Raw genomic sequence first — 26,425 nt, 5'->3', positions numbered from 1 at the left:
TTTCAATGTCTGTAGAATCTGGGGCTATAGCCCTTTCTTTATTCCTTATATTGTTTATTTATTTCCTTTTCTTTTCTTTTTCTTGACTGGTCAAGGTAGAAATTTATTAATTTTGGTGATCTTTAAAAATTAGACTTGATTTTATTAATTTTCTCGTTTGTCCATTTTCTATTTGGTAGATTTCTACACTTCTCGATTACTTCCTTCCCTCTACCTATTTTGGATTCAACTTGTGCTTATTTTTTGTAGCTTCTAAAGGTAGAAACTTAGATAATTGATGGATTCCTTCTTTTCTAATGTAAATTATTAAAGCTATACATTTCCCCCTATATGCTGTGTTAGTTGCATTCTATAAAGTTTATTTTTATTTTATTAAAAATACTTCCAGTTTTCCATTGTGATTCCTTCTTTGACTCATGGATTATTTTGAAGTGTGTTATTTAATATCCAAATATTTTTTGGTTTTCCAGATATCTTTCTGTTCATGACTTCTGATTTTGTTGTGGTCAAACAACATTTTCTGTATGATTCCAGTTATTTGTCCTATTAAATATATTAAGACTATTAAATATATTAAGACTGGTTTTATGGCCCAGCATATGATTTTTTTTTGGTGAATGTTCTATGTACATTTGAAAAAAACATGAATTCGAGTTCACTGTTGTTGGATGCAATATTGTATACATATCAATAAGGTCAGGTTAGTGTATAGTGTTTCTCAAGTTTTCTATATACTTCTCAATTTCATCAAATTTGGAAAACATTTGGCCATTGTCTCTTTAAATATTTTTCTGTCTCCCCTCACCCCTGACCTTTTCCCTCAGGGACTCCAATTATATTTATGTTAGACCATTTAATATTGTTGCTCAGATCACTGACGCTCTGTTAATTTAAATTATTTTTCTTACTGTCTTTCAGTTTGGGTAATTTCTATGATTATGTCTCCTAGGTCATCTGCAGTCTTTATTCTACTTTTAAATTCATCTTTTAAATTTTTTATTGTTAATGTTATGTTTCTTACCTCTTGCAGTTCCATTTAGTTCTCTTTTGTATCTTACATTTCTCTCTTCTTTGTGTTCATGTCTTCCTTGAAATCCTTGAACATATTTATCATCGTTGTTTTAACTATCTTGTCTGCTAATTCCAGCAACTGTCATTTCTGAGTTTGTTTGTATAATCTGTTTTGCCTCTTGATTATGGGTTAGATATTTTTTTCCTCTTAATGTATCTAGTAATTTTGGGGCGTCTGGGTGGCTCAGTTAGTTGAGCATCCAACTCTTGCTTTTGGCTCAGGTCCTGATCTCAGGCCCTCTGTTGGGCTTCACACTTGGTGCAGAGTCTGCTCGAGATTCTCTCTCTCCCTCTCCCTCCCCCTCTGCCCTGCCCCCATTTGTGTGCACACATGTGTGCACATGCTCTCTCTCTCAAATAAATAAATAAAATCATTAAAAAATGTGTCTAGTAATTTTTTATTGGATGCTGGGTTTCAATAAAATAATAGTATAATACTGTTGAATGTTGTACTTTGTTTCCTTCCTTTAAAGAGTGCTGGGCTTTGTTCTGTCTGGCACTTACCACCTATGGATTGGCTTGATAACTGTGATGCTTCTGTGCTTGTTTTTATGTTTTGTTATGGCAGATTGAGAGAAGCCCTTACTCTCAGGCAGGTTTAGCATGAGTATTAATATGTGACTTCTGGGATCTGTACTGTGTAACAGATTGCACCCCTCAGCACATGCTCCTGACACCACACCGGGGATGTGAGAGTGGGGCATTGAGAAGATTTCAGGCAATACAGAGATGAAAATTGCTAATTTTGAAGTTAGGAGGGCATTTAGACATACTCTGGAAAAATATGGATCTAGCAGATCCTAATCCTGATTGAACAGGCATCATAAGGAGTGGCAGGCAAATCGAGGAAAAGAACTATCCCATGGATGACAGTACAAGAGGGTGAAGGATGAGCCCAGGATGGCCCCAAGTGGCCAAAGGGCTGCAATACCCACCCCCACCCTCTGCTGCCCAGCTGGGACCTTGGGGAATCACAGGAAACCACACAGAGTCCTGCAGGGCGGCAGCATTGTGTACAGAGGGGGAAAGTGGACGTGTGGTCAGGCTGGGGAATAATGACAAGACACAGGGAGCCAGGGCTCTGGTCGGTCTTGGGTGTTCATTGGCCAGTTTGCTTAAGTGCATCTAGAGATAGCTGAGGGTTACTGAGCTGAGGGGACAGAGACATGTGGATGGAGGCTGGGCTGACCCTCATGAAGGGTGGGAGATACAGAGGGGAGACCACTGCCATGGGGACTTCCTAGGAGACTTCTGCAAGGTCACACACTGTGTGGATGTGTGGTTTGTCTACAAGTGCAGCTCAGCAGCAGACTGGACCAGCAGACACTAGGAATGGTCCATGTGCTGGAGCAATTCAGGACATGGTGGTCAGCTTCCAGGTGGGACCTGCTCCTGTCCTCAGTGGGGGCAACCCCTTAACACGGGTCAAGACCAGATTGAGGAGGGGTGGCTGGGAGGACCACAGTCACCGGGTAGGACCTGAGCCCAGCTGGCCATGGGGGGATCGTGCCCCATCTGCAGCAGGACTTCTGGGCTAAGGTGGGGCTGCAGCAGGCCAGGCACATGGAGTGGCAGAGGAGGGACATGCAGGAGGAGGGTCTGCAGCAGGACAAGGAGCAGGGGCTGGGCTGGCAGCAGGAGGGGGCTGAGCAGGGGGAGGCCTCGCAGCAGACAGGGGTGCAGCCGACGGGCTTGCAGCAGGCAGGGGTGCAGCAGACAGGGGTGCGGCAGATGGGCTTGCAGCAGACAGGGGTGCGGCAGACGGACGCGCCGCAGGCTTCCTGGCAGGGGGAGGAGCTGCAGCAGGGGGGCCGGCAGGAGCTGGTGCAGGCTGATTGGCAGGGGCTGGACCCGCAGCTCACGGGGGTGCAGAGGAGGGTCAGGCAGGAGGCCGGGGTGCAGCCGCTGGACTGGCAACAGCTGGGGGTGCGGCAGGGGGGCTCGCAGCAGCTCTCTGGGCAGTCGTCCACCTGCCAGGAGGAGTCGGGGCAGGAGTCCCAGGAGCCGGGCAGGCAGACGCGGCTGCCGTAGCTCAGGTCGCTGGAGCAGACGGACAGGGTGGACGCGGCCATGGTGGGGGCGGTGGGGCTGGAGGAGGGTGTGAGTGTGAGTGTGTGTGTGTGTGAGTGTGTGTGTGTGCGTGTGTGCGTGTGTGTATGTGTGAGTGTGTGCCAGGTGCCCTGACTTTTTCTTCATACCCTCCCGGCTTGTGCTATCCTAGCAGTAGTCTCCCCATGCATTCCCGCCTTGGTGCCTAGAGCTGGGTTCTGCAGAACCAGCCACAGCCCTTTTACTTCCAGAACTCCTTGTTCAGTTCACAAAACTCTGGAAATGGACCTGGAAGTCTCTACTTGTTTTTAGTCCTAGAAAGCAAGCTTGGGGGTGGAGTGCAGGTTTCTTGTTTTAGCAGGTCGTTGGGGGCCACGGTGGAATACCTGGGTGTTGGGGGCTGGGTCCCAGGCCCGGTCTGGGCGAGAGCTGCTGTGGAGTGCTCTCCTGGCCGAGCACCACCAAGCGCCTCTGTGCTTGGAGGTTTATTTGGTTTCTGCGTAACGATGATGAGTCATGATTTGTGTGCAGTGCTGTGTCAGTGTCCTGTGGCTTCGGTAACAAAGCCCCAGAGCCTGGGCGGCTTCAACAACAGAGATTCGTTCTCTCCCAGTTTGGAGGCTCGATGTCCGAGATCAAGGATTGGAAGGTTGGTTCCTCCTGGAGCCATGACGGAGAATCTGTTCCGTGCTCTCTGAGCTTTGGGGGTTTGCTGGCAATCTTGGGGTTCCTGGGCTTGTACAAGCATCTCCCCATCTCTGCCTGCATCCTCACATGGCATCCTCCCTGTGTGCCTGTCTGCATCCACATTTTCTCATTTTACAAGGACGCCAGTCGTATTGGGTTAGGACCCCTCCCCCCCAATGACCTCATTGTATCTTGATCATCTGTGACGACCATCTTTCCAAATAAGGTCACTTCTGCAGGTACTGGGGGTTAGGATTTCAGCATCCTCATGGGACACAATTCGACTCTTAGCAAGCACCTGCTCTGAAGCAGACACAAGACCAGAATCTGGGATGGAAGGAAAGGTGCTGCAGGTCTCCTTTCTTGGGGACTGCAGTCCACAGCCGGTGAAGGATGGGGCGCAGGTGGCACATGGCATGATGGGCCAGCCGCACCTGCACATCTTCTGCTTGTCCAGGCACGGCTTAGCTCATGGACCACTTTGTGCTTTTCTGTCGTTTACAGAATAACTGTAAAAAGAGTACAGTGTTTACACATGCCCTCACCCAGCTTTCTCTAGTAACATCTTACGTATCCACAGATCAGTGACAAATCTTAGAAATCAGCATTGGTGCATTACTGTTCACTAAAGAACAGACCCATTGCTCACAAATGTCACCTCTCTGCTCCAGGACCCCACGTACGTTTGTAAGGTCTCCCTAGTCTTCTCTAGTCTGAGACAGTTTCTTGGTCTTCCCTTATCCTTCGTGTCTTGACACTTGAAGAGCCCTGGTCACGTGTGTTGTAGAAATTTGGGGTTGTCTGAGGTTTCCTCATAATTAGCCTGAGGTTGTTATGTTTGGGGAAGAATCCCATTGAAGTCATGTGTCCGGTGAAGCAGGGGTACATGATGTTGCTGTGTCTTGTCACAAGATACACGGTTATTTTTCCCTTTGTAATTAATAAAATCTGGGGTGGGGGAGAGTCTATGAGATTTTGCAAATATCCTGTTTCTGCTGTCATGTTTGTCCAATGGTTTTAACGTCCCTCTGGGGGCCACGCCGGCAGCCAGGGTGCTGCGGTGTTCTGATGGTGCGTTTCTACTTCCCCATTCCATCTCTACTTATTAACTGAAATTCTTCTGTAAGGAGGAGTTACCCCTTTTCCTCCATTTATTTACCTGTTCTGGTTCAACTTATTTCATTATGGACTAATGAATATTTGTTTTATTATTTGAGTAATAATCCAGTATTATCATTATTTTCTCGTTCACATTGTTCCATCTTTGAACCTTGGGACCTCCTTCATTTGGCTCCTGTACCTTTCAGCATGCTTCCAACTCCCCAGCGTCTCACTTCTAGTCCCAGCTCCTCTGGAAATCTCCCCATCCCATTCCTGGAATCGATCACTTCTCCAGAGAGTCCTGATCCTTTTAGTGGATGATGGTATTTAGAAACCATGATCTGGAGCTAGGTGTGCTCAGTGCTGCTGGGGTGTCACTTCTTTAGTGGGCAGAGCAAGGAAATGCTTGTGTGTGCGCTACCGGCCTGACCTCAGGGGGAGGCATTCAGTCTTTGTGCTCGCTGAGGTTTTGTCTAGCTAAGCTTTCTCAGGCTAAAAATCTCCCTCTTATTACTGAGAGATTTTATCATGAATGGATGTTGGATTTTATGGAATGCTTTTTATGCATTTATTGAGATGATTATACAATTTTCTTTTTTAGTCGGTTAATATAGTGAATTATATTAATTGATTTCTTAAAGCCTTTTATTTTGAAATAATTAGAGATGTACAGGAAATTGCAAAGCCAGTATGAAGAGGTGCCGTGCACTTACATTAATTGATTTTTGAATGTTGAACCAGTCCTGAATTCCCAGATAAACCCCACTTGGTTGTGATGTATTGTCCTTTTTATATGTTGTTGGATTTGATTTGCTAATATTTTATTCAGGATCTTCATGTCTGTTTTTGTGAGGATATTGGTCTGTAGTCTTCTTTTATGGCAATGTCTTCAGTTTTGATAATGCCACCCCCACAAAAGGAGTTGGCAAGGGTTTCCTTCTACTTTCTAGAAAAGATTGTGTAGAGTCAGTATTTGGTCTCCTTTAAATATTTGGGAGAATTTCCTGGGAAACTGGAGTTTTCTTTAATAGATATAGGACTTTCTGGTCATGTGTTTCTTCTTTAATGAAGTGCCTACTGAGGAGTTGGTCCATTTCATACAAGGTTTTGAATATATAGGCATAATGTTGTTTGTGGAGGTCCCTCATTATCCTTTAAATTGTGAAAAATAGTTGGTAATAGCCCATCTTTTGTTCTTGATACTGGTAAATTATTTCTTCTTCTTTTTTTTCCCCCTGGTCAGTCTGGCTGGAAGTTTATCAATTTTATTCATCTTCTCAAAGAATCAACTTTGGTTTCAATTGATCTCCTCTGTTTTTCTTTTCACTTACATTGCGTTATGTTACATACAATTACACTGACTTATCCTTCCATTTTCAAGTTTATTAAGTCAAAGCTTAGATGGTTGATCTGATACCTGTCTTCTCTTCTAATGGAAGCACTTAGTACTATAAACTTCCTTCTCCTTTAGCTGCCCCCACCAGCCTCTCTGTGCCGATAGCCCTGATCTATTGGCCCTTTCTGGCTCTGATTCCGTAATTCCTGGACTCAGTGCACATATTTGAAGGGCAATAGAGTCAATGAGGACTCTCACACAATGGGATTGGAAGGCAGGTAAACCTCTAGGTGCTGAGCATTTGGACTTCCACATCCTGCAGCCTGAGGCCACTATAGCCGGATTCATCCTCTGTTCCTGTTCTCACTCGCCAGGAGGACGTGAGATAAGGGAACATGGAAAGCTGGCTGGATTGCAGAGATAATCATGCCTGCCAGGAGGGAGTGGTGTTTTTATTACAAAGGTCCCTGGGGGCAGGGACTGGCACTTCATCTTTGCCTCTCCCACCTCTCAGCTCCTGGCAGAGGAGACTAAGAGGTGGCATTTTGAATCATTAGAGACAAGTTCTATGGGTGGGACCCTGGGGGCAGCTGAGCATCCTGTCCCGGGAAGAGCTCAGATCAAACCCTCTTGTCCCCGTGCCAGCCCTGCGGTCTGCATTATGCATGCACTGTCTTTCGCCTCCTGAATGTCCACATGCCCAGTGAGGTCAGGTGCTTGTTATACCTAATGAACAGCATTCGCGAAAGGAGAGAAAAGAAGGTTCTGGTTTTGGATTGGCAAGTGTGGGTCCAGCAAGTGGACTTGTTCCCAGACTGTGTGTGGATTTTTCTGTGCCAGCTGATTAAGGCACCCTGCCGGATGTCCTATTGCCGATTTACATAAGGTGAACTTAACATCGTCTGTGTACTAGCCACATGGATCTTACTCAAGAGTCCTGCTTAGCCAGCCCTGGCAGCCTGCATTTCTGCAGGCAAACACATATCCTCCCACAGGCTCATGTGGGAAGCTAATAGTCGACCTAAAACGTGCCCAGCACTGGGCTGACTGCATCATGAGGGATGGGCCATCCATTTCCAGGTCAGTCACTGTGAAGCTGTCCATTTCTGGGGAGCAACTTCTGCCTGCCAGACAGTATTTCCAGTCCCTCCTGCACCCTACAAGACAGGAGGATACCAACCCCTATTGCTGATGAGGACACTGAGCCTCAGAAAGGCCCATGACAAAAGCTGCAGGACCATAGTGCATCCCAGGAGAGCTGGGAGCAAAGGCCACAGTCCTTGCTATACCATCTGCTTGGCCCTTTGGGCAGTGTTGTGCACCCTGAGAACCCTTTGACTTTGACAGGTGACTGAAGTGGACGAGTATGGATTTAAAAGCATTGATGTGTGTAGAAGGTTTAGTGAGGGCTGGCCACAGAGCACTCTATTATGCCTTTGAGAGGTGATTCTTGGTGTCGCTGCTATTTTGGCGCCTCCCTGAGGCTTCAGTGGCTTAATTGCCACACTGCCTTTGCCTTCGCAAGGCTTCAGATGCATCCATGCTGCAGCCCCGGAGAGTCCAGGAGTTCCGCTCAAAGCCCCGTGTGCCAATCTGTTCCACATTCCATGACTTCCTTTAAAACAAGTTAAGAAAAGCAGGTTTGAACACACAAAAGGGACATGAGTTATTTTCCCATGCATGCTCTATCTTTACATTGTTTTCTTACTTCCTTTTTTTAACCAGTATAGTAGGAGAAAAATGATCTATTTCTGACTTGTATTGACTTGAGCATTTTGTCATATGTGAGCCCTTTGGGTTTCTTCTTTTTTTAGGTTGCCTTTTTTTTTTTGAGGATTGTTCTTATATTTTCCTTGTTGGTTTTCAGGAGGTCCCTGTTCCTTCTGTACCTTTCATGGTATGGCAAACACCTTTCTCATTCTGTCCTGGGACTACTGGCTTACCCCATTGTGTCCCTCCTGAGCAGATGTTCTTGTTTTGATGTGAGCAAGTGTAATGACTTCTCATGGTTTGTGTTTATTGAGCTTGTTTGGGGAATCATCTGTACCCCAAAGTCACAGAGATGGCTCCCAACCCTCCCTCTAACTTGGAAGTTTCACCATTCATCCCTCCTGGAGGGGTGAGCTGTATATCCCGTTTGGGGAAGAGTTCAGTCCGGTTTTCTCCCCACAGACACCCAGCTTTGCCATCACTTTCTCCCAACAACCCCTCCCTCCCCACTGATCTGCGTGGACTACTGACCATGGGTGTTCAAGTTCTCCATCTCTTCTCTCTATGGGTCCATCTGCCTCTTCTTGGGCCTAAACTGGCCTGTTTTGTGATGATGGCTATACATTCAGTCTTACTGTCCCATAGAGCAACACTTATAATACCCTAACCTAAATTCCTAGAAATAAACTCCTCCTGGGCCCTGGGCACACAATTTAAATCAATGAAATCCACAGGGTAAGGGGGATTTTCTTGGCCATTTAGTTCTGTTCCCTTTCCATCCCAGTGGTAGAGCCCCTTCTTGGAGACCATCTAGAGTGCAGAATCCACCTGGCTGAGGGGCTGTGCCTCACACCTGCACCCCCAGCCAAGGCAGGTGGCTTCTTCCGAATAACCTGGGTCTTGATGGGCTCCAGTATAGAAAGCCTTCCCAGGGAACAGTTCTGGGGCACGAAGACCCTGGCTCCTGGTCAAAAATCCTACGCATGATCTATCAGGCCCAGCCAAGGGCAATCACAAAGGCTTCACCTGGTGGAGGGCACGAGACAGCCCTGCCACACACCAGGCTTGGGATGCTGCCAGGGCACTGCCATCCTGGGGGAACTGCAGCAGGGACCCAGGCCCACCAGCCCCCCTTGGAGGCCCATCTGCATCTGTAGCCCTGGCACCTCCATCAGAGGCCTCCTTGTAGGATGCCTGGAACCTACTCCCCCCACCCTGCTCTGACTCAGTACCTGGTACTTTTCCACGCCCAGCCCTCCCTCCTCCTCCTTCCTGGGCCCCAGGGCTCATCAACCCATGGGAGGCTTTCGTCCTGGGCTCCTGGGCATGACCCCCACCACATGCTCTTCTGTGGGGGGTGGGGGTTCAGTGCTTCCTGTGGCTTTAGCCTCTTGCTCATACTGTTGCAGTAGGCGATTGAAGTCTTCACCACTTCTGCCAGTGTGGCTTGCTGCTGTAATTGGCTCCCCCTCAGCTGGGTCCCTGGCAGGGGAAGTCACTACCATCCCATCTTACAGATGAGCAAACTGAGGCTCTAAGAACCTCAGTGAGTCAGTTGTGGGCCAGACCTTAAGACCTTGAGGCTGGTTTAGGACCTTACGTGTAGCCAGTTTTGAGTTCGTGTATTTGTGGCTCCCACCACATCTCTGCTGAATGGTAAGGACCTTGAGGACAAAAGCTGTTTCTGAAACTGCCCTTTCTTTCTTTCTTTCTTTTTTTTTTTTAAAGATTTTATTTATTCATTAGAGGCACAGAGATAGAGAGAGAGCATGAGCAGGGGGAGAGGCAGAGGGAGAGGGAGAAGCAGGCTCCCCGCTGAGCCAGGAGCCGGACGTGGACTCAATCCCAGGACCCCGGGATCATGACTTGAGCCGAAGGCAGACGCTCAACAATCTGAGCCACCCAGGCGCCCCTAAAACTGCCCTTTCAAGAAGCCTTTGTAGAATAAACAGAAACCACCTAAATGAGAAGAAGCAAAGGCTGTTTATTCCAAGCTGGCTGTAATAGGGGGTCCCCCACCAGCACCGGGTTTGGCAGAGACTCAAAGCAGGGGGGGAGAGAACTTCTAGTGGAAAAAGAGAGGCTGGCGGGGGGCACACGGGGACTGTGGTGTGGGGAAGCTGCAGATAGCTACCTCAAGGCGGGGCTGCCCACGTGACTGGTTAGGGGTTAGGGAAGGGGTCCGTCGTTGGCCAAGTCCTGGCTGTTTGGCTTCCAGGCTGGCTGGTGTGGAGGCCACCGGGCAGGTGGCTCGGCCAGGGTCTGCTCGTGTATACAGCCTCTCGGTGTGAATATAGCAGCTGCACTGAACGTGTCTAACTGATTAGAGTTAATTTGCAGAGCTTCATCACTGCGTGCGCTCTGACCATCTTGCGGTGGCTCTGGCTTTTGTAGACTTGGTCACTCCTCATCCCTGCATCCAGCAGGAAGGTTTCCAGGGAGGTACAAAACTCTCTGCCCGTGTTAACCTTGGAAACCCTCCAACTGTGTGTGCAGACTGCAGACAAGGCGTAGGTGGAGAACCGGATGCCGACGACTGAGCATCTGTCAGAGCAAAGCCTGCTCGTCTGCATGGGCTGGAAGGGCAGGGTGGGGCGGGGGGAGGACAACCAGGAAGGGGCTATTCAATCAAACAATGGAGGGAGAGGCTCTCCCTGGGATTAGCCAGATTCGGGGTTCCCCTGCTGCTAATGCACCCTGATTGCCTGTGCCCGGGGCTCAGCCAGGCTGCAGCATGTTCTGGGTGCTGGCAGCCTCTCTGGGGGTAGACCTGCGTGTCCTGAATGAGGGGCCAGACCCTGGTGGGGCCTCAGCTGAAACCTCCGGCCGGTCCCAGTGTCTCTCAGAGTTTTGGGGGTGAATTTAGGGCCCAGTGTTTACTTAGAGCCTCACATGCTCCAGGGACCCCGACCAGACACAACCCCACAGTGCTGGCCAGCCCGAGGGCTCGTCAGAGTCGGTCCGGCGCACAGGCTCTCCCCCGAGATGCCCGTCTCCTCCCTAGAGTCGGTCTGGGACCCTGTGCTGACACACACAGCTGCCTCGGGGGTGACCGCTGCCCTTGGAGGGACAGACCCTTCTCCCGCGAGTGCCCCCACTGTTGTTCCACGGAGTGGCTGCGTTCAGCGCACGCTCGAGCGTCCCGTCTCCGAGCTCTCTGCGTGCACTTCGTCACACATAAATAGTGACGACAATGCGAATACACTGCCCCCTCCTCACAGCGCCTCCCAAAGGTCATCGGACGGTGTCCTCCCGACATTGTTCAGGGCCCCCCGCCCCACCGGCCCCCACGCTGTGCACACGCTTCCACCTGACCGAGATCAGCAGTGTGCCCGACGTGGGCCGCTCACCCCCCGCCGCTAGCCATTCCTCCACCGGAGCGCGGGCACGTCCACGTCCTTGTCCTCTCCCGAAGGACCTCAGTGTCCCCTGCTGTGCCCAAGCCTTGCTGCTGATCTGCTCTGTACCCGGCAGCCGGTCCCTGGGGAAGGGCAGGTGTGATCTCGGCAGCGCTCCTCGGCTGCAGTTGGCCAGGCCGGGTGGGTCCGCAGCCTCCAGTGCCCTCGCTGCCCGGGGCTCCTGTCCTGTGAGTCCCTGGGGACACAGCCCTGCCAGGTTTCCTGTTGGGGGCGTTTATTAGGTAGCGAGCGTCTAGCTCGGTGCTGGCCGTCCTGATTCCTCCGCCTTGCCCCCGGGGCCTGACGGCGCTCAGCCCGCCCCCTCCCATGCGGCAGCCCTGCAGCGTGCTCAGGACTGGTCTTTCCCGGACTCCTGACCACACGCCTGCGGCTCACTTTAGATGCTGTCTTGTCATTTCTTCTCTGCACTTGGGTGTCTGTCCTCGGCAGTCCTGTTCCAGAGACAGTTTTCTTTCTTAAATTCCCTTGATTTAAGGGAGGAAAATGTGCTCTACCTTCTGCTTTGTGACTCGCTTGTCCTCGTCCCTGGCCCCTTCACCCCTGCAGGGAGCGGCAGCTGAAGGGGCAGGCCTGGCTGAGGGTGGGGGGCAGGGGCTCCCAGCTCTGCGGGCCCTGTCCTGGGAGAGGGGTGGGAAGCGCTGTGGAGAGTCCATCTGGTGACCATCAAAGGCCCTCGCGTCTCAGAGCCCCTCTCTGCCCCGGGGATGGCCACCTGCCATTCTCATGCTGCTGCCCAACTCTGTGCTTCTTGCAAAAATCAGGTTGTTGTCCTCAATGTCAGCCCGCCCCCCAGAGGCTGGAAATGACCCAAGACCCCCACACCCGCTTGGGCCACAGCCCTTGTTGCTTCAAGGAAGATCGCTGGTTTGACCCCTAAGGAGGGTGTCCTTGGGATTTCTGGATCCTTCTGTGGGCTGCCTGAGAGCTGTGGGCCAGAGTCTGCCTGAGCCCCTGGGTCTGGTCCAACGTGACTGCCACGGCGGCCATGTGACCCAGGCCCCTGAGGGGGCGCGATGCTCCCCAGCCTTGTTGAGAAGGAGCTCTCCGCTCTGACTGGTCACCTGCTGTCCTTGCCCACATTCGGAGAGCGGAGGGCTGGGTGCCTTGACTCTGCCCTCTGATGAAGGCCTTAGGGGTCTTCCCAGGGGCGGGGACTCAGTCACATCCTCTGTGCCGCACCAGCCTGGGTCAGGTGTGGAGGGGATGAACTTAGCACGCAGGGCACCTGCAGGCTGGCAGACGCCCCAGATATTAGCATCTGTCATTGCCAGCGAGGTGGGGGGTTGGAGCCGACGCCGGCAGGACAGCGTGCCCGGTCCACAGGGCCAGCCAGCATCTCTACCTGTCCGGGATGGCTGTGGTTCTCTGGGTTTTGCTGGTGACGGTGACCCTGCTTTGAAGAGCGTTTGCCTTGGTAAACCACACGGACCAGTCAATGGCTGACCGAATTTCCTCCTACTTGGAGCCCACTGTTAACCCGAAGTGGCGATGTGCGCTCCCGGGAGAGAGTCCGGATTCCCGGGGCCCAGCACCTGCATGCTACAAGCCACTCCCGCTTTGGGGCCGGTCACTGTCTCTGCCCACAGCCTCCCCGTGAGCGGCGGACACGCACCTCCACGCCACAGGCCTCCCCTCGAGGCTCTCAGCCTGTCGCTGTAGACACGGCCGCGTTCGAACCCTTCTCTGGCTGGGCACTAGCTTTCCCTGGACTGTCCCCTGCCACTTGCTACCCGGTGCACTTCAGTTGGGCAGATATTTATTTAGCAACTACTGTATGCACTTCTGGGAATACGGAGACGCCACAGTGTCCGTCCCGGGCGGGCCGCACACTCGGGAAAGGACACAAGCCACTATGCCCCAGACCGATGCAACGTGGTACGTGCCACGAGCCTTGCTAGGCTGTCACAGCACAGGAAGCCCTTGAGGACCCTGGTCAGAGGTCTCCTGTCCAGGGAGGCTGCCCCATCCTGGAAGGGCTCCTCGAATCAAGGGACCTTGGCTCCTGTTGGGAGGGAGGGTGGGATGTCCATGACAGACCACACTGGGCCTCAGGTCAGCCTCCGCTGGGATCACCACAGGGCCTGCCGACCTTGCTGACCGAGCCCTGTGGGGGACTGACTGTGGGCTCTGGGCCCAGCACCCCCTTGTCAGACCCAGGCCCCGGGAGGGCCCCTGGGCCCGAGGGGAATGGCGCTGGGAAAGGCTAATTCATTCCTGCGTGCTTGGTCATTTACCCCAGGCCACAGCCAGGCATGGGGTGGCTGGGTCGGCCGGGGTCCAGGCGGTGGCCCCGGGCTCTGCCCCAAGCCAGCACCTCCCTTCCAGGAGCCGGGCCCCACGCGCTGGTCCAGAAACAGCCCCTCTGGCCACAGACGCTACCATTTTCCTTTCCTATCATTTGGCCTCAGCTGAGGCCAGGCCAGCCCGTCAGCTGTGTTCGATGACCTTGAACTGCAGGGCAGAGTTTCTCCAGGGGCATATCTGCCTCTCTGTGGTGTGTGGGAGGAGCGGTGCCCAGTTCCAGGGCGGCTTGCCGGTCACCCCAGAGGACCCACCCTTCCACGGCACGGGGGACACGCGTCACGGAGCCCCACTGAGAGCATAAGGCATGCCACGCTTGGTGGTCCCTGGACTGGGGGAGCCTGGCTCCCGCTTGTGTGCACTCCCTGGGGCCACGGCTGGGACCCATCCTTCCTCTCTCCCCCTCGCACGCCCAGCATAGCGCGTGGCCATCGACTGGGAAACAGCGTGCCACGAAATGTGCTTGTGTAGCTCCTTCTGGGCAAAACCCGGGGTGGGGGGCGGTCTGCAGGTGCGTCGTTGACCCTTGGGGCCTCAGTTTCCCCACTGGTAAAGGGGAAACTCATCGGGGCCCACTTAACCCACCTGTGGTTTCCCTGACACAGACCTGCGCCCCCTGGACATCCTGGCAGAGGCCATCCCTCCACACGGCGCTGCGGGCGGAATCAGGGTGACGCAGGCCCACGGCGTTCGAGGACTCCAGCTCTCAGCCGCCGCTCCCCACGCCTTGAGCTTCCCTGCGTCGAGGATTTTCTTCCGATGTGACCTCTTCCCTGAAGAATTTTCGATTGTCATAACCTTGAAAGTTCCCAATCTTCCCCCGAAGGTCAGTGACGCTCTTTACTCCTGTTCCTGCGTTACATCCTTACCGCCCGAGCACGCGGCCAGCCACCGCTCCCGGGCTCCAGGGTCTCTTTGGGGTCAAGAGCGGCCGTCCTGATAGGTAGTGAGATCCCCATCACAGTGAGTGTGCAGGCAGAGCTCTGGGACCATTTGGTAGGTGTTTGTGCCGGTGATTCCTGCAACCATAATTTTTCCGGTGGGCTGACCTGTCAAAGGCTAGGGATAATGCTTAGAGTTCCTAGTTTGACATCTTTCCCCGGGAAAGTAGGCAACCAAATAACAAGAGCACGCCCTTTGGGGTCTGATTACCTGTGATTTGCAGTCCCGTCCACCCCATACACAGCTAACATTCCCATCCCCCCCGCTCGGCTGGACGTCCCTGAAGGTGAGGGCCCACGGTGCCCATCGCTGCTTCCCCGTGGGGCCGGGACAGTGCCCGTCACGGTGTGTGACCGAGTCAGAGCCCTCAGTTAAGGAAGGAAAGCTCTTCTGCCCTAATCCGGACCGTCCTTGTTGGTTTGCTCCGGGGAAGGCGACGCTGCCCTCCGTGCCCTGTGGACATCTGCTCTCGAAAGCCCTCTCATTCGTGCCCTCGACTCCGCTGAGTTTGCTGTTCCAGTCGCTGCGTTTCCTCTGTCCTGTAATTTCCATTTTCTTCTGTCTTATATAAATTCCACTTCTCAGCCTAAAGCCTCCATCTTATCAGCTACTGTCCTGAGCACAACTCTAGTGTTTGGTCACAAGGACTCCATTCTGTGGACGACTTCCACGTGTGTCCCGCCAGCGGACTAGCTCTGCTGTCCCCTTCCTCTTTCTCTTTTCTACCACGCTCAGTGGTGCTCATGTAGAACCGATGTTTCAGGAACATCTTTTACCCCAGGGCCTCCACGGAGGGTATTAAATGCAGTGCGTATGGTGCACACATTCTATCCCGGAGGGAACATTGCCCAGGGGACTCAAATTATATCACTCGGGAAGCATCTTTTATACAAGTGGCTTTATTTCTGTTGTTTTGAACCCATTTTGTCAATGAAACAACACTGGCCTTATTTAAATAAACGTATGATAATTTTAGAAACATATCTTATACCCGTGCATTTACAGAGTGTATTGAATGAAGGACAATGTGGTGAAACCCTCATGCATGTAAATAACACTGTGGGTTTTCGCATGCATATAAGGGCTATTCTAAGAAACGTTTCTATACATGTGCCACCAAGGAGTGGTGTTTTTTTAAGTTTTTATTTAAATTCCAGTTAGTTACGTACAGTGTAGTATTAGTTTCAGATGAACAATGTAGTGATTCAACACTTCCGTACATCAGGACAAGTGCACTCCTGACTCCCCATCCCCTATTTCCCCCATCCCCCTGCCCACCTCCCTTCCGGTGACCACCAGTATGTTCTCTAGAGTTGAGTCTGTTTCTCAGTTTGCCTCTCTCTCTCTCTTTTTTTTGTCCCTTTGCTCATTTGTTTTGTTTCTTAAATTCCACATATGATTGAGATCATATGGTATTTGTCTTCCTCTGATTGACTTATTTCACTTGGCATAATAATCTCTAGCTCCATCCATGTCCTTGCAAATGGCAAGATTTCATTCCTTTTTAAGGCTGAGTACTATTCCATTGTATATATATGACATCTTTATCTACTCATTAGTCAACGAACACTTGGACTGTTTCCATAGTTTGGCTACTGTTGAAAATGCTCTATAAACATAGCTGTGCACGTATCCCTTCAAATTAGTGTTTTGTATTTGGGGGGTAAATAGTAGTACAATTGCTGGGTCGTAGGGTAGCTCTACTTTTAACCTTTTGAGGAACCTCCACACTGTTTTCCAGAGTGGCTGCACCAGCTTGCATTCCCACCAACAGTGCATGAGGGTTCCCCTTTCTCCGCATCCTCGCCAACACCTGTTGTTTCCCGTGCTGTTAATTTTAGCCATTCTGACAGGTGTAAGATGGTATCTCATTGAGGTTTTGATTTATATTTCCCTGACGCCGAGGGATGTTGAGCATCTTTTTATGTGTCTGTTGGCCAACTGGATGCCTTCTTTGGAGGAATGTCTGCTCATGTCTTCTGCCCATTTTTCGATTGATTTATTTGTTTTTTGGGGTGTCGAGTTTTACAAGTTCTTTAGAGATTTTGGATACTAACCCTTTATCTGATATGTCATTTGCAAGTATCTTCTCTCATTCTGTAGGTTGCCTTTAGTTTTGTTGGTTGTTTTCTTTGTTGTGCGGAAGCTTTTTATTTTGATGAAGTCCCAATAGTTTATTTTCACTTTTGTTTTCTTTGCCTCAGGAGAAATATCTAGAAACATGCTGGTTTGGCAGATGTCAGAGAAATTACCGCCCATGTTCTCTTCCAGGATTTTTATGGTTTCAGGTCTCACATTTAGGTCTTTCATCCATTTTGAATTTATTTTTGTGTATGGTGTAAGAAAATGGTCCAGTTTCATTCTTCTGCATGTGCCTGTCCAGTTTTCCCAGCACCATTTGTTGAAAAGACTGTATTTTTTCCATTGGATATTCTTTCCTGCTTTGTCGAAGATTAGTTGGCCATATAGGTGAGGGTCCATTTCTGTGTTTTCTATTCTGTTCCATTGATCTATGTGTCTGTTTTTGTGCCAGTACCATACTGTCTTGATGATGACAGCTTTGTAATACAGCTTGAAGTCCGGAATTGTCATGCCTCTAGCTTAGCTTTTCTTTTTCAGGTTGCTTTGGCTTTTTGGGGTCTTCTGTGGTTCCATACAAATGTTAGGATTATTTGTTCCAGCTCTGTGAAAAATGCTTTTGCTATTTTGATAGGGATTGTATAAAATGTGTATATTGCTTTGGGTAGTATAGACATATTAACAATATTTGTTCTTCCAATCCATGAGCATGGAATGTGTTTCCCATTTCTTTGTGTCATCTTCACTTTCTTTCATAAGTATTCTATAGTTTTCAGATCTTTTGCCTCTTTGGTTAGGTTTATTCCTAGGTATCTTGTTGTTTTTGGTGCAATTGTAAATGGGACTGATTCCTTGGTTTCCCTTTCTGCTACTTCATTATTAGTGTATAGAAATGCAAGAGATTTCTGTACATTGATTTTGTATCCTGCCACTTTACTGAATTCATGAATCAGTTCTAGCATTTTTTTGGTAGAGTCTTTTAGGTTTTCTAAAGTGTCATATTGTCTGCAAATAGTGGAAGTTTGACTTCTTCTTTGCTATTTGGATGCCTTTTATTTCTTTTTGTTGTCTGATTACTGAGGCTAGGACTTCCAGTAATATGTTGAATAACAATGTTGAGAGTGTGTTCCTGACCTTAGGGGAAAAACTCTCAGTTTTTCCCCATTGAGGATGATGTTCACTGTGGTTTTTTCATATATGGCCTTTATTATGTTGAAGTATGTTCCCTCTAAACCTATTTTGTTGAAGGTTTTTATCATGAATGGGTGTTGTACTTTGTCAAATGCTTTTTCTGTGTCTATTGAAATGATCACATGATTCTTATCATTTCTCTTATTGGTGTGCTGTATCATGTTGATTGATTTGCAAATATTGAACCATCCTTTATATTGAATAAATCCCACTTGATCGTGGTGAATGATTTTTTTTAATGTTTTATGGGTTTGATTTGCTAGTATCTTGTTGAGAATTTTTGCATCCATATTCATCAGGGAGATGATCCATAATTCTTTTAGTGGGGTCTTTATCTGGTTTTGGTATCAGGGTAATGCTGGCCTCATAGAATGAATTTGGAAGTTTTCCTTCCTTTTCTATTTATTGGAGTAGTTTGAGAAGAACAGGTATTAACTCTTTAAATGTCTGATAGAATTCCCTTGGGAAGCCATCTGACCCAGGACTTTTGTTTGTTGGAAGTTTTTTTGATTATTGATTCAATTTCTTTGTTGGTTATGGGTCTATTCAAGTTTTCTATTTCTTCCTGTTTCAGTTTTGGCAATTTGTGTATTTCTAGGAATTTATCCATTTCTTCCAGGTGTTAATTTGTTAGTATATAGTTTTTCATAATATTCTCTTACGATTGTTTGTCTTTCTGTGGTGTTGGTTGTGATCTCTCTTCTTTCGTTCATGATTTTGTTTATTTTGGTTCTTTCTCTTTTCTTTTCCTTTTTTTAAAGATTTTTAAAATTTATTTGACACAGAGAGAGCACAAGCAGGGGGAACGGCAGGCAGAGGGAGAAGCAGGCTCCCTGCTGAGCAGAGAGCCCAACGTGGGCTCGACCCCAGGACCCTGAGATCATGACCTGAGCCAAAGGCAGACACTTAACTGACTGAGCCACCCAGGCGCCCCATCCTTTCTCTTTTCTTTTTGATAAGTCCGGCTAGGGGCCTATCAATTTTATTAATTCTTTCAAAGAACCAGCTTTTAGTTTAGCTGGCTTTAGGCTTTATTTGCTGTTCCTTTTCTAGCTCCTTAGGTGTAAAGTTAGGTTGTGTATTTGAGACTTTTCTTGTTTCTTGAGAAAGGCTTGTATTGCTATATACTTCCCTCTTAGAACCACCTTTGCTGCATCCCAAAAGTTCTGAACTGGTGTGTTCTCATTTTCATTTGCTTCCATGTATTTTTTTATTTCTTTAATTTCCTGGTTAACCCATTCATCCTTTAGTAGGATGTTCTTTAACCTCCATGTATTTGTGGTCTTTCCAAATTTTTTCTTGTGTTTGACTTCAAGTGTCATAGTGTTTTGGTCTGAGAATATGCATGGTATAATCTCAATCTTTTGGTACCAGTTGAGACCTGATTTGTGACATAGTATGTGATTTACTCTGGAGAATGTTCCATGTGCAGTCAAGAACAATGTGTATTCTGCTGCTTTAGGATGAAATGTTCTAAATATATCATTAAGTCCATCTGGTCCAGTGTATCATTCAAAGCCCCTTGTTTCCTTGTTGATCTTCTGCTTAGATGATTTGTCCATTGCTGTGAATGGGGTGTTAGAGTCCCCTACTATTATTGTATTATTATCAATGAGTTTCTTTATGTTTATTATTAACTTTTGTATATATTTGGATGCTCCCAAGTTAGGGGCATAAATATTTACAGTTGCTAGATCTTCTTGATGGATTGTCCCCTTTATTATGACATAGTGTCCTTCATCTCTTGTTGCAGTCTTTGTTTTAAAGTCTATCTTGTCCCATCTAAGTATTGCTACTCCAGCTTTCTTTCGACGTCCTTTTGCATGATAGATGTTTCTCCATCTCCTCACTTTCTGCAGGTGTTTTTAGGCCTAAAATGGGTCTCTTGTAGGCAGCGCTCAGTGATTTTTTAACAGCTTGATTGAGCTACGACTCACATACCACACAATTCCCTATTTAAGGTGTGCTATTCAGTGATGTTCAGTGTATCCAGCTTCTGTGAAGCTTTCACTGTGGGCAGTTTGCAATTTGCCACCACTTCAGGAGGAAGCCCCGTGCCCTTCAGCTACCCCACCCCTGCACCAGCAACTAGTTTACTTTCTGTCTTATTGGTTTGCCTACTCTGGACATTTCATATAAATGGAATACATTCACATATATATGGTCTTGCTCCTGGCTTCTTTTATGTAGTGTGTCTTCAAGGTTCATCTGTGTGAAAGCGCTCATCAGTACTTCATTCCTTTCTATGGCTAAATAACGTTCAACTGTACGGACATACTGCAGTTTGTTTATCCATTCATCAGTTGATGGACATTTGGGTCATTTCTACCTTTTGGCTACAGTGAATAGTACATGATTATGAACATTCATGTACATGATTTTGTGTAGACATATATTTTTAATTCTCTTGGGCATGTACTTAGGTGTGGAATTGCTGGGTCATATGGTAAGTCTATGATTAACTTCTTTTATAAGCAGGGATCAGAGGGAAAGGGAGAATGAGAATCTTAAGCAGGCTCCATGCAGCACAGAGCCCAACATGGGGCTTGGTCTCACAACCCTGAGACCATGACCTGAGCTGAAATCAAGAGTCAGATGCTTAACTGACTGAGCCACCCAGGCACCCCTCTATGATTAACTTTTTAGGACCTGCCAGACTGTTTGCCAAGGTAGCTGCACCATCTTGCAATTTCTCCACATCCTTGTCAACACTTCTTATGACCTGATTTTTTATTCTAGCTGTCTTCATGGGCAGTAAGTGGCATCTCACTGGGGCCTTGATTTGCATTCCCTGATGAATAATGATGTGTGTTTTTTTCATGTGTGTGTTGGCTGTTTGTCTATCTTTTTGTAGAAATATGTATTCAAGTCCTTTGCCCAGTTTTAATTGGATTATTTTGTTTTTTTATTGTGGAGTTATAAATTCTCTATGTATTTCAAATAGAAGCCCCTTATCACATATATGATTTGCAAATATTTCCCCCCATTCTGTAGGTTGTCTTTTCACCTTGGTAGTGTCCTTTCTTAAAAAATTTTATTATGTTATGTTAGTCACCATACAATACATCATTAGTTTTTGATGTGGTGGTAATGTCCTTTGAAGCACAAAACCTTTTAATTTTGATGAAGTCAGATTTATCTTTTTTTTTTTTTCTTGCTTATACTTTTAGTGTCATAGCTTAGAATCCATTGCCAAATGTGAGGTCACGAAAATCTACCGCAATGTTTACTTCTAAGAATTTTATAGCTTTAGTAATTTTATTTTGGCCTTTGGTCCATGTGAGTTAATTTTTGTACATGGTGAGAAGTAGGGGTCCACTTCCTTCTTTTGCACGTGGATGTCCAGTGGTCCCAGCATCCTTTGTTGAAGAGACTATTCTTTCCCTATTGAAAGAAAGGGAATCCCTTTCTTAATCCCTTGTTGAAATCAATTGACTATAGATATATGGGTTTATTTCTGGACTCTCAATTGTATTCCACTGATAAATGAATAAATACCAATTTATTGTTTAACCTTATGCCAGTAGCACACTGTCTCGATGACTAGCTTTGTAGTAAATTTTGAAATTGAGAAATGCAAGTCTTCCAAATTTGTTCTTATTCAAGATTGTTTTGGCTTATTCTGCATTCCTTGCAATTCCATATTAATTCTAACATTAACTTGTCAGTTTGTACTAAGAAGTCGCTTGGATTCTGATAGGGATTGCATAAATACGTAAATGGGAGATTACTGCCATACTCACGTGTCAGCTCTTCTCATCCTTGAACAGAGATGTTTTCCCACGGATTTAGATTTTCTTTAACAAAACGAAAATGATGTTCTATAGCTTTCAGAGCACTAGTTTTGCAGTTATCTTGTTCCTAAGTATTTATTCATTTTATCTAATTTATATAAGTTATTGGCATACAGTTGTTCATAGCATTTCTCTGTAATCCTTTTTATTTCTGTGAGGCTGACATCAGTGACCCTTCTTTCATTTCAGATTCTCATCATTTGAGTCTTCTACTTCTCTTTCTCTCTTTTTCATGATCAATGTAGCTAAAGCGTTATCAATTTTATTGATCTTTTCAAAGAGCCTGTTTTATTGATTTTTCTCTATTGTTTTTCTATTCTGTTTCACTTATTTGTGCCCTTTTCTTTATTATTTCCTTCCTTCTGCTTGTCTGCAGTGTGGAAGTTTAAGTTATTGATTTGAGACTTTTCTTCTTTCTTAATATATATACTTACTAGCTATAAGTCTCTAAGAAGTGTTTTAGCTGTATCCTGTAAGTTTTGGTACTTTGTTCTTCACTTTCTTTCATTTAAAAGTATTTTATGATTTCCCTTTTGATTCTTCTTTGACCTTTTGGTTATTTAGGAGTGTGCTGTTTAATTTATGAATCCCAATTTTTTTCTGTTACTAATTTCTAACTTCACTCCAGTGTGGTCAGAGAACATACTTTGTGTTCCTCCATTGTGGTCAGAAAACATAGTGTTCTATCCATTTTAACACATCAGGGTTTGTTTTACGGCTTAGCCTATGTTCTATCCTAGAGGATATGCTGTGCACATTTCTGAAGCAGGATATTCTGCTGTTGTTGCTGAGGTGTCTGACAGATGTCTGTGAGGTCTTGCTGGTTTATAGTGCCGTTCCTTGTGTCCTGGATCTTCTCTCCAGTTGTTCCATCCATTGTTGAAATTGGGATATTGAGGTCTTCAACTAATATTATTGTTTATTTTTTCCTTTATGTCTGTCAGCTTTTGCTTTGTGTATTTTGGTGCTGTTATTATTTGCATATATGTTTATAATTATTACATATTCTTCATGGATTGACATTTTTATTATTAAAAAATGTCCCTCTTTGTCTCTAGTAACAATTTTTGTTTTGAAGTCTACTTTATCTGGTGTTAGTAAAATATTAACATTTTCTTATGGCTGCTGTTTCCATGATATATCTTTTTCTATCCTTTTACTTTCAATCTAGCTCTATCTTCTACTCTAGAGTGTGTCTCCTGTAATGAGTGTATAGTTTAATCTCAATTTTATCCAGTCTAACAATCTTCCCTTCGATTGTATTATTTAATTCAGAATTAATGTTATTATTGATACATAGTTGATCCTCATTATTCGTGGATTTTGCATTTGCAACTTCACTTGCTCAACTAAAATTGATTTGTAACCTCAAAGTCAATACTCACTGTGCCTTCACAGTCCTTCGTGGACATGCATAGAGCAGCAAACATTGGGTGTCCCCACATGCGGGTTCCCAACTGAGGTCAAACAGCTCCACCTCTTGTTTCAGCTCATGCTACAAACAAGTATCTTGTGCTGTCTATTTAGTGCCACATTTTCCATGCTCTTGTGCTTCTTATTGGTGATGTCACTGTTTGAAATGGTATCCTAAGTGCAAGAAGGCTGTGATGTGCCTCACAGGGAAAATACATGTGTTAAATAAGCTTCGTTCAGGAGTGAGTTATGTTGCTATTGGGAAGTGACTTCAATGTTAAAGCGTCAGCAATGAATATTAAGTATTCACTGTGAAATAATAATGTATATTGACATATATATATATATATGTATGTATATATATATATACATATATATATATAATAAAAAATATATATGCCTCTGTCCCTGGTTCTTGCTAATATTTGGTCTTTGACCCTAGTTCCTGACATCAAGCTCCTAAATCCCTTGGAACTTCCTGGGTGGTAGGAATGATTTTTGTTATAACGAGGTGATTCTTAGTGGCTTCAGGATGGGGGCTACTCACCAGAAAGACCAAGCTTTGATTAGAAGCTTGGTGCTTTCAGCCCCATCCCCATCCTCGGGAAAGAGGAGAGAGGCTAGAAATTGAGTTAATAATCAATCATGCCTGCATGATGAAGCCTCCATAAAAATCCCAAATGTATGGAATTCTGAGAACTTCCAGTTTGGTGAACATGTCCACATGCCAGGAGGGTGGCGCACCCCAGTTCCACGGGGAGAGAAGCTCCTTTGCTCAGGACCCCTACAGACCTCACTCTCCGTATCCCTCCATGTGGTTGTTTGTCTGTATCCTAAAAATATCCCTTGCAATAAGTCAGCAAAAGGAAGTCAGCTCTTTTCCTGGGTTCTGTGAGCTGCTTTAGCAAAATATTGAACCCACGGAGGAGTTCATAGGAACCTGTGATTTGTAGCTGAGTCAGACAGAAGTTGTGGGTAATTGGGCATCTACTGCTGGCATCTGAAGTGGGGCCAATCTCATGGGTCTGAGCTCTTAACCTGGGGTTCTGCATTAGGTTAGTGTCGGAATGAAACTGAATTGTGGGACCCCAGCAGGTGTTAGAGAGCTGGTTGGTGGGAAAACCCCACATACCTGGTGTCAGAAGCATTACATGTGAAGGAAGACACTGCGTTTTTCCTAGGCACACATAAAAGGAGGCTCTGTATTTATCGCTTGATGAAAATGGGACCAGGGCGCACAGGAAGCTAACTCTAGTTCCCCTAGGAGCCATGGGTCAATATTTGCTAATCCAGCGTGTGAGGTGGTTTTCCGTAACACGGTTGCAGCCAGTGGTGTGAATGGGCAGCAGCTGGATCTTGCCGGTGGCTTCACTGTCTTGCTTCCTCTGTGTCTCGTGTCTTTTGTGTGTGTGTTCCTCTCGTCCTCCTTTGGTGCACTCTTGTGCACTTAGCGAATATTTTCTTAAGCAGCATTTTTATTTCTTTAATGATTTCTCACTATTTTTTTTTTTTTTAGTTTTTCCTAGTTTTGCTCTGGGGCTTCCATATGTTTATTTTAACTGAGCAGAATCCACTTCCAATTTACACTAAGTCAATTCCAGTGATGTAAAAACATGCTCCTTTTTGTACAGAGCTCCATCCTCTTCTTGTCCCTTCATGGTCTTACTGTTACATATACTCCACCTGTCAATGTTAAAAACCCCTCAATATATTGTTATAATTATTACCTAATATGCTTTTATGACTTCTAAAAAGCTGAGAGAAGACAGGAAAGCAAGTATTATACGTATAGCTTTTGTTCTCCTCGCCTTTTTATCGTTTCTGGTTCCCTTCACACGTTCCTGTGGATCCGAGTTGCCATCTGCGGTCATCTCCTCCACCCGACACAGCTTTGCTCCCACCCGCCTCCCTTGTATTGTCTAATACATCACATCACACCACAGGCCCCACAATGCAGTACGTGCATCCTGTTGTAGGCAGCTGCTTTAGTCAGAGAAGCAAACGACGTAAGACTCAATGAAGGAGAAAAACACGGGTCCGCACCTTCTGTTGTAATCACATGACCACCTTGACTGGCATGCTTCGCGTCCTCCTGTGGATCAGAATTCCTGACTGGGGTCGCTTACTTTCAGCCTGAGGGACTCCCCTCAGTGCGTCTTATAAGGTGGGTCTTCCAACATCAAAATCCCTCAGTTTTTATTTATCTGGGAATGTATTTGGACTCATTTGTAAAAAATAACCTTGTTGGATGGAGGATTCCTGATTGACAACTTATTTGGATTTGCATTGAGCTTCCTGGATGTGTAGATTAAAGTTTTTCAATAGATTTGGAAGGTTTTAAGCCATTGGTCTTTGAGAGAATAACATTTCTCCACTGAGGACTATCATGCGGCCCCCAGGACAACCCCCAGTTCCACCCATCAGAGGACAGTGAGGCTTTCAACCCTGAATCCCACTGGCCCCCAACAAGCCCTTGATGGAACCCTGCAGCTCAGAGCATCACCAAGGGCCTTGCCCTTGCCCCTTCAGAGACTTAGCAGAGTATAGTGGCCAAGTGTCCATGAGGACATGAGGGACCATGCCGGATGCTGTGTACTCACCAGGTCTCAGGTGTGGAACCAAGCACTGGGGCATGAAGCAATGAAGCAAATGCATTGCCCATCGTGGTCATTCCTACTGTGCTAGCCTGCATCCACGACCGTGGCCCCTTCTGTGAGCCAATGTCTGCTCCCAGGACACTTTCTTCACACCTGCCCCAGGGCTCACTCCTGGGAGACACATGCCCCATCAACCCCACTACAACCAGCAACATCAACCCACGAAGTGCATCCTGCCCCACGGCCAGGCTGGCTGAGCATCGTCAGCCCTGTCCACAGCTGAACATCTCTCCCTTTGCTCAAAGCACAAATTCTAGGATTGCTCTATCCTCATCCCTTCCCTTGGGTTAGAAGGGCACCCCCCCCCCCCACCCGCCATGGGATGGAACACAGACTGTCACTTTCAGAAAATCACCTGATTTCTATGGTCTCTACGAAAGCATCAAAGCACTTCTACTGTCTTTCCTTTGGGGACAAACACAGGTCAGGATAGCCTGAACTCCACTCAGGAGCCTCACAAGCCAGTGGCATTCAGACAGTGACCCAGCACCGGGAAAAGAGCACAACACTAAACACCAACAAGGAAGGGAAGGCTTCACTGAGCCTGTTGTTGGGACAACACACACTCACGGGGGGTATAAAAGCCAGCAGCCTGAGCACCTCACACACACTCACACACACTCACACACACACCCTCCTCCAGCCCCACCGCCCCCACCATGGCCGCGTCCACCC

General features: G+C 47.1%; 1 protein-coding gene across 1 annotated transcript in view; it reads left to right on the top strand.

Moving 5' to 3' along the window:
* The first annotated feature begins 2,802 nt into the window (after positions 1 to 2,802).
* The window catches only part of TSPEAR (thrombospondin type laminin G domain and EAR repeats), a 69,260-nt gene continuing 45,637 nt past the window's right edge, over positions 2,803 to 26,425 (top strand). The window contains exons 1-2 of the mRNA XM_032392547.1: positions 2,803 to 3,079; positions 14,280 to 14,500. Of these exons, the coding sequence (XP_032248438.1) occupies positions 2,803 to 3,079; positions 14,280 to 14,500 (498 nt within the window). The remainder of the gene's footprint in view (positions 3,080 to 14,279; positions 14,501 to 26,425) is intronic.

This window comes from Phoca vitulina, unplaced genomic scaffold, assembly GCF_004348235.1.
Source record: "Phoca vitulina isolate PV1807 unplaced genomic scaffold, GSC_HSeal_1.0 scaffold68, whole genome shotgun sequence".
Taxonomy (NCBI): Eukaryota; Metazoa; Chordata; class Mammalia; order Carnivora; family Phocidae; genus Phoca; species Phoca vitulina.
Note: the sequence above shows the minus strand (reverse complement) of the source record. Positions and strands in the feature narration are given on the sequence as shown.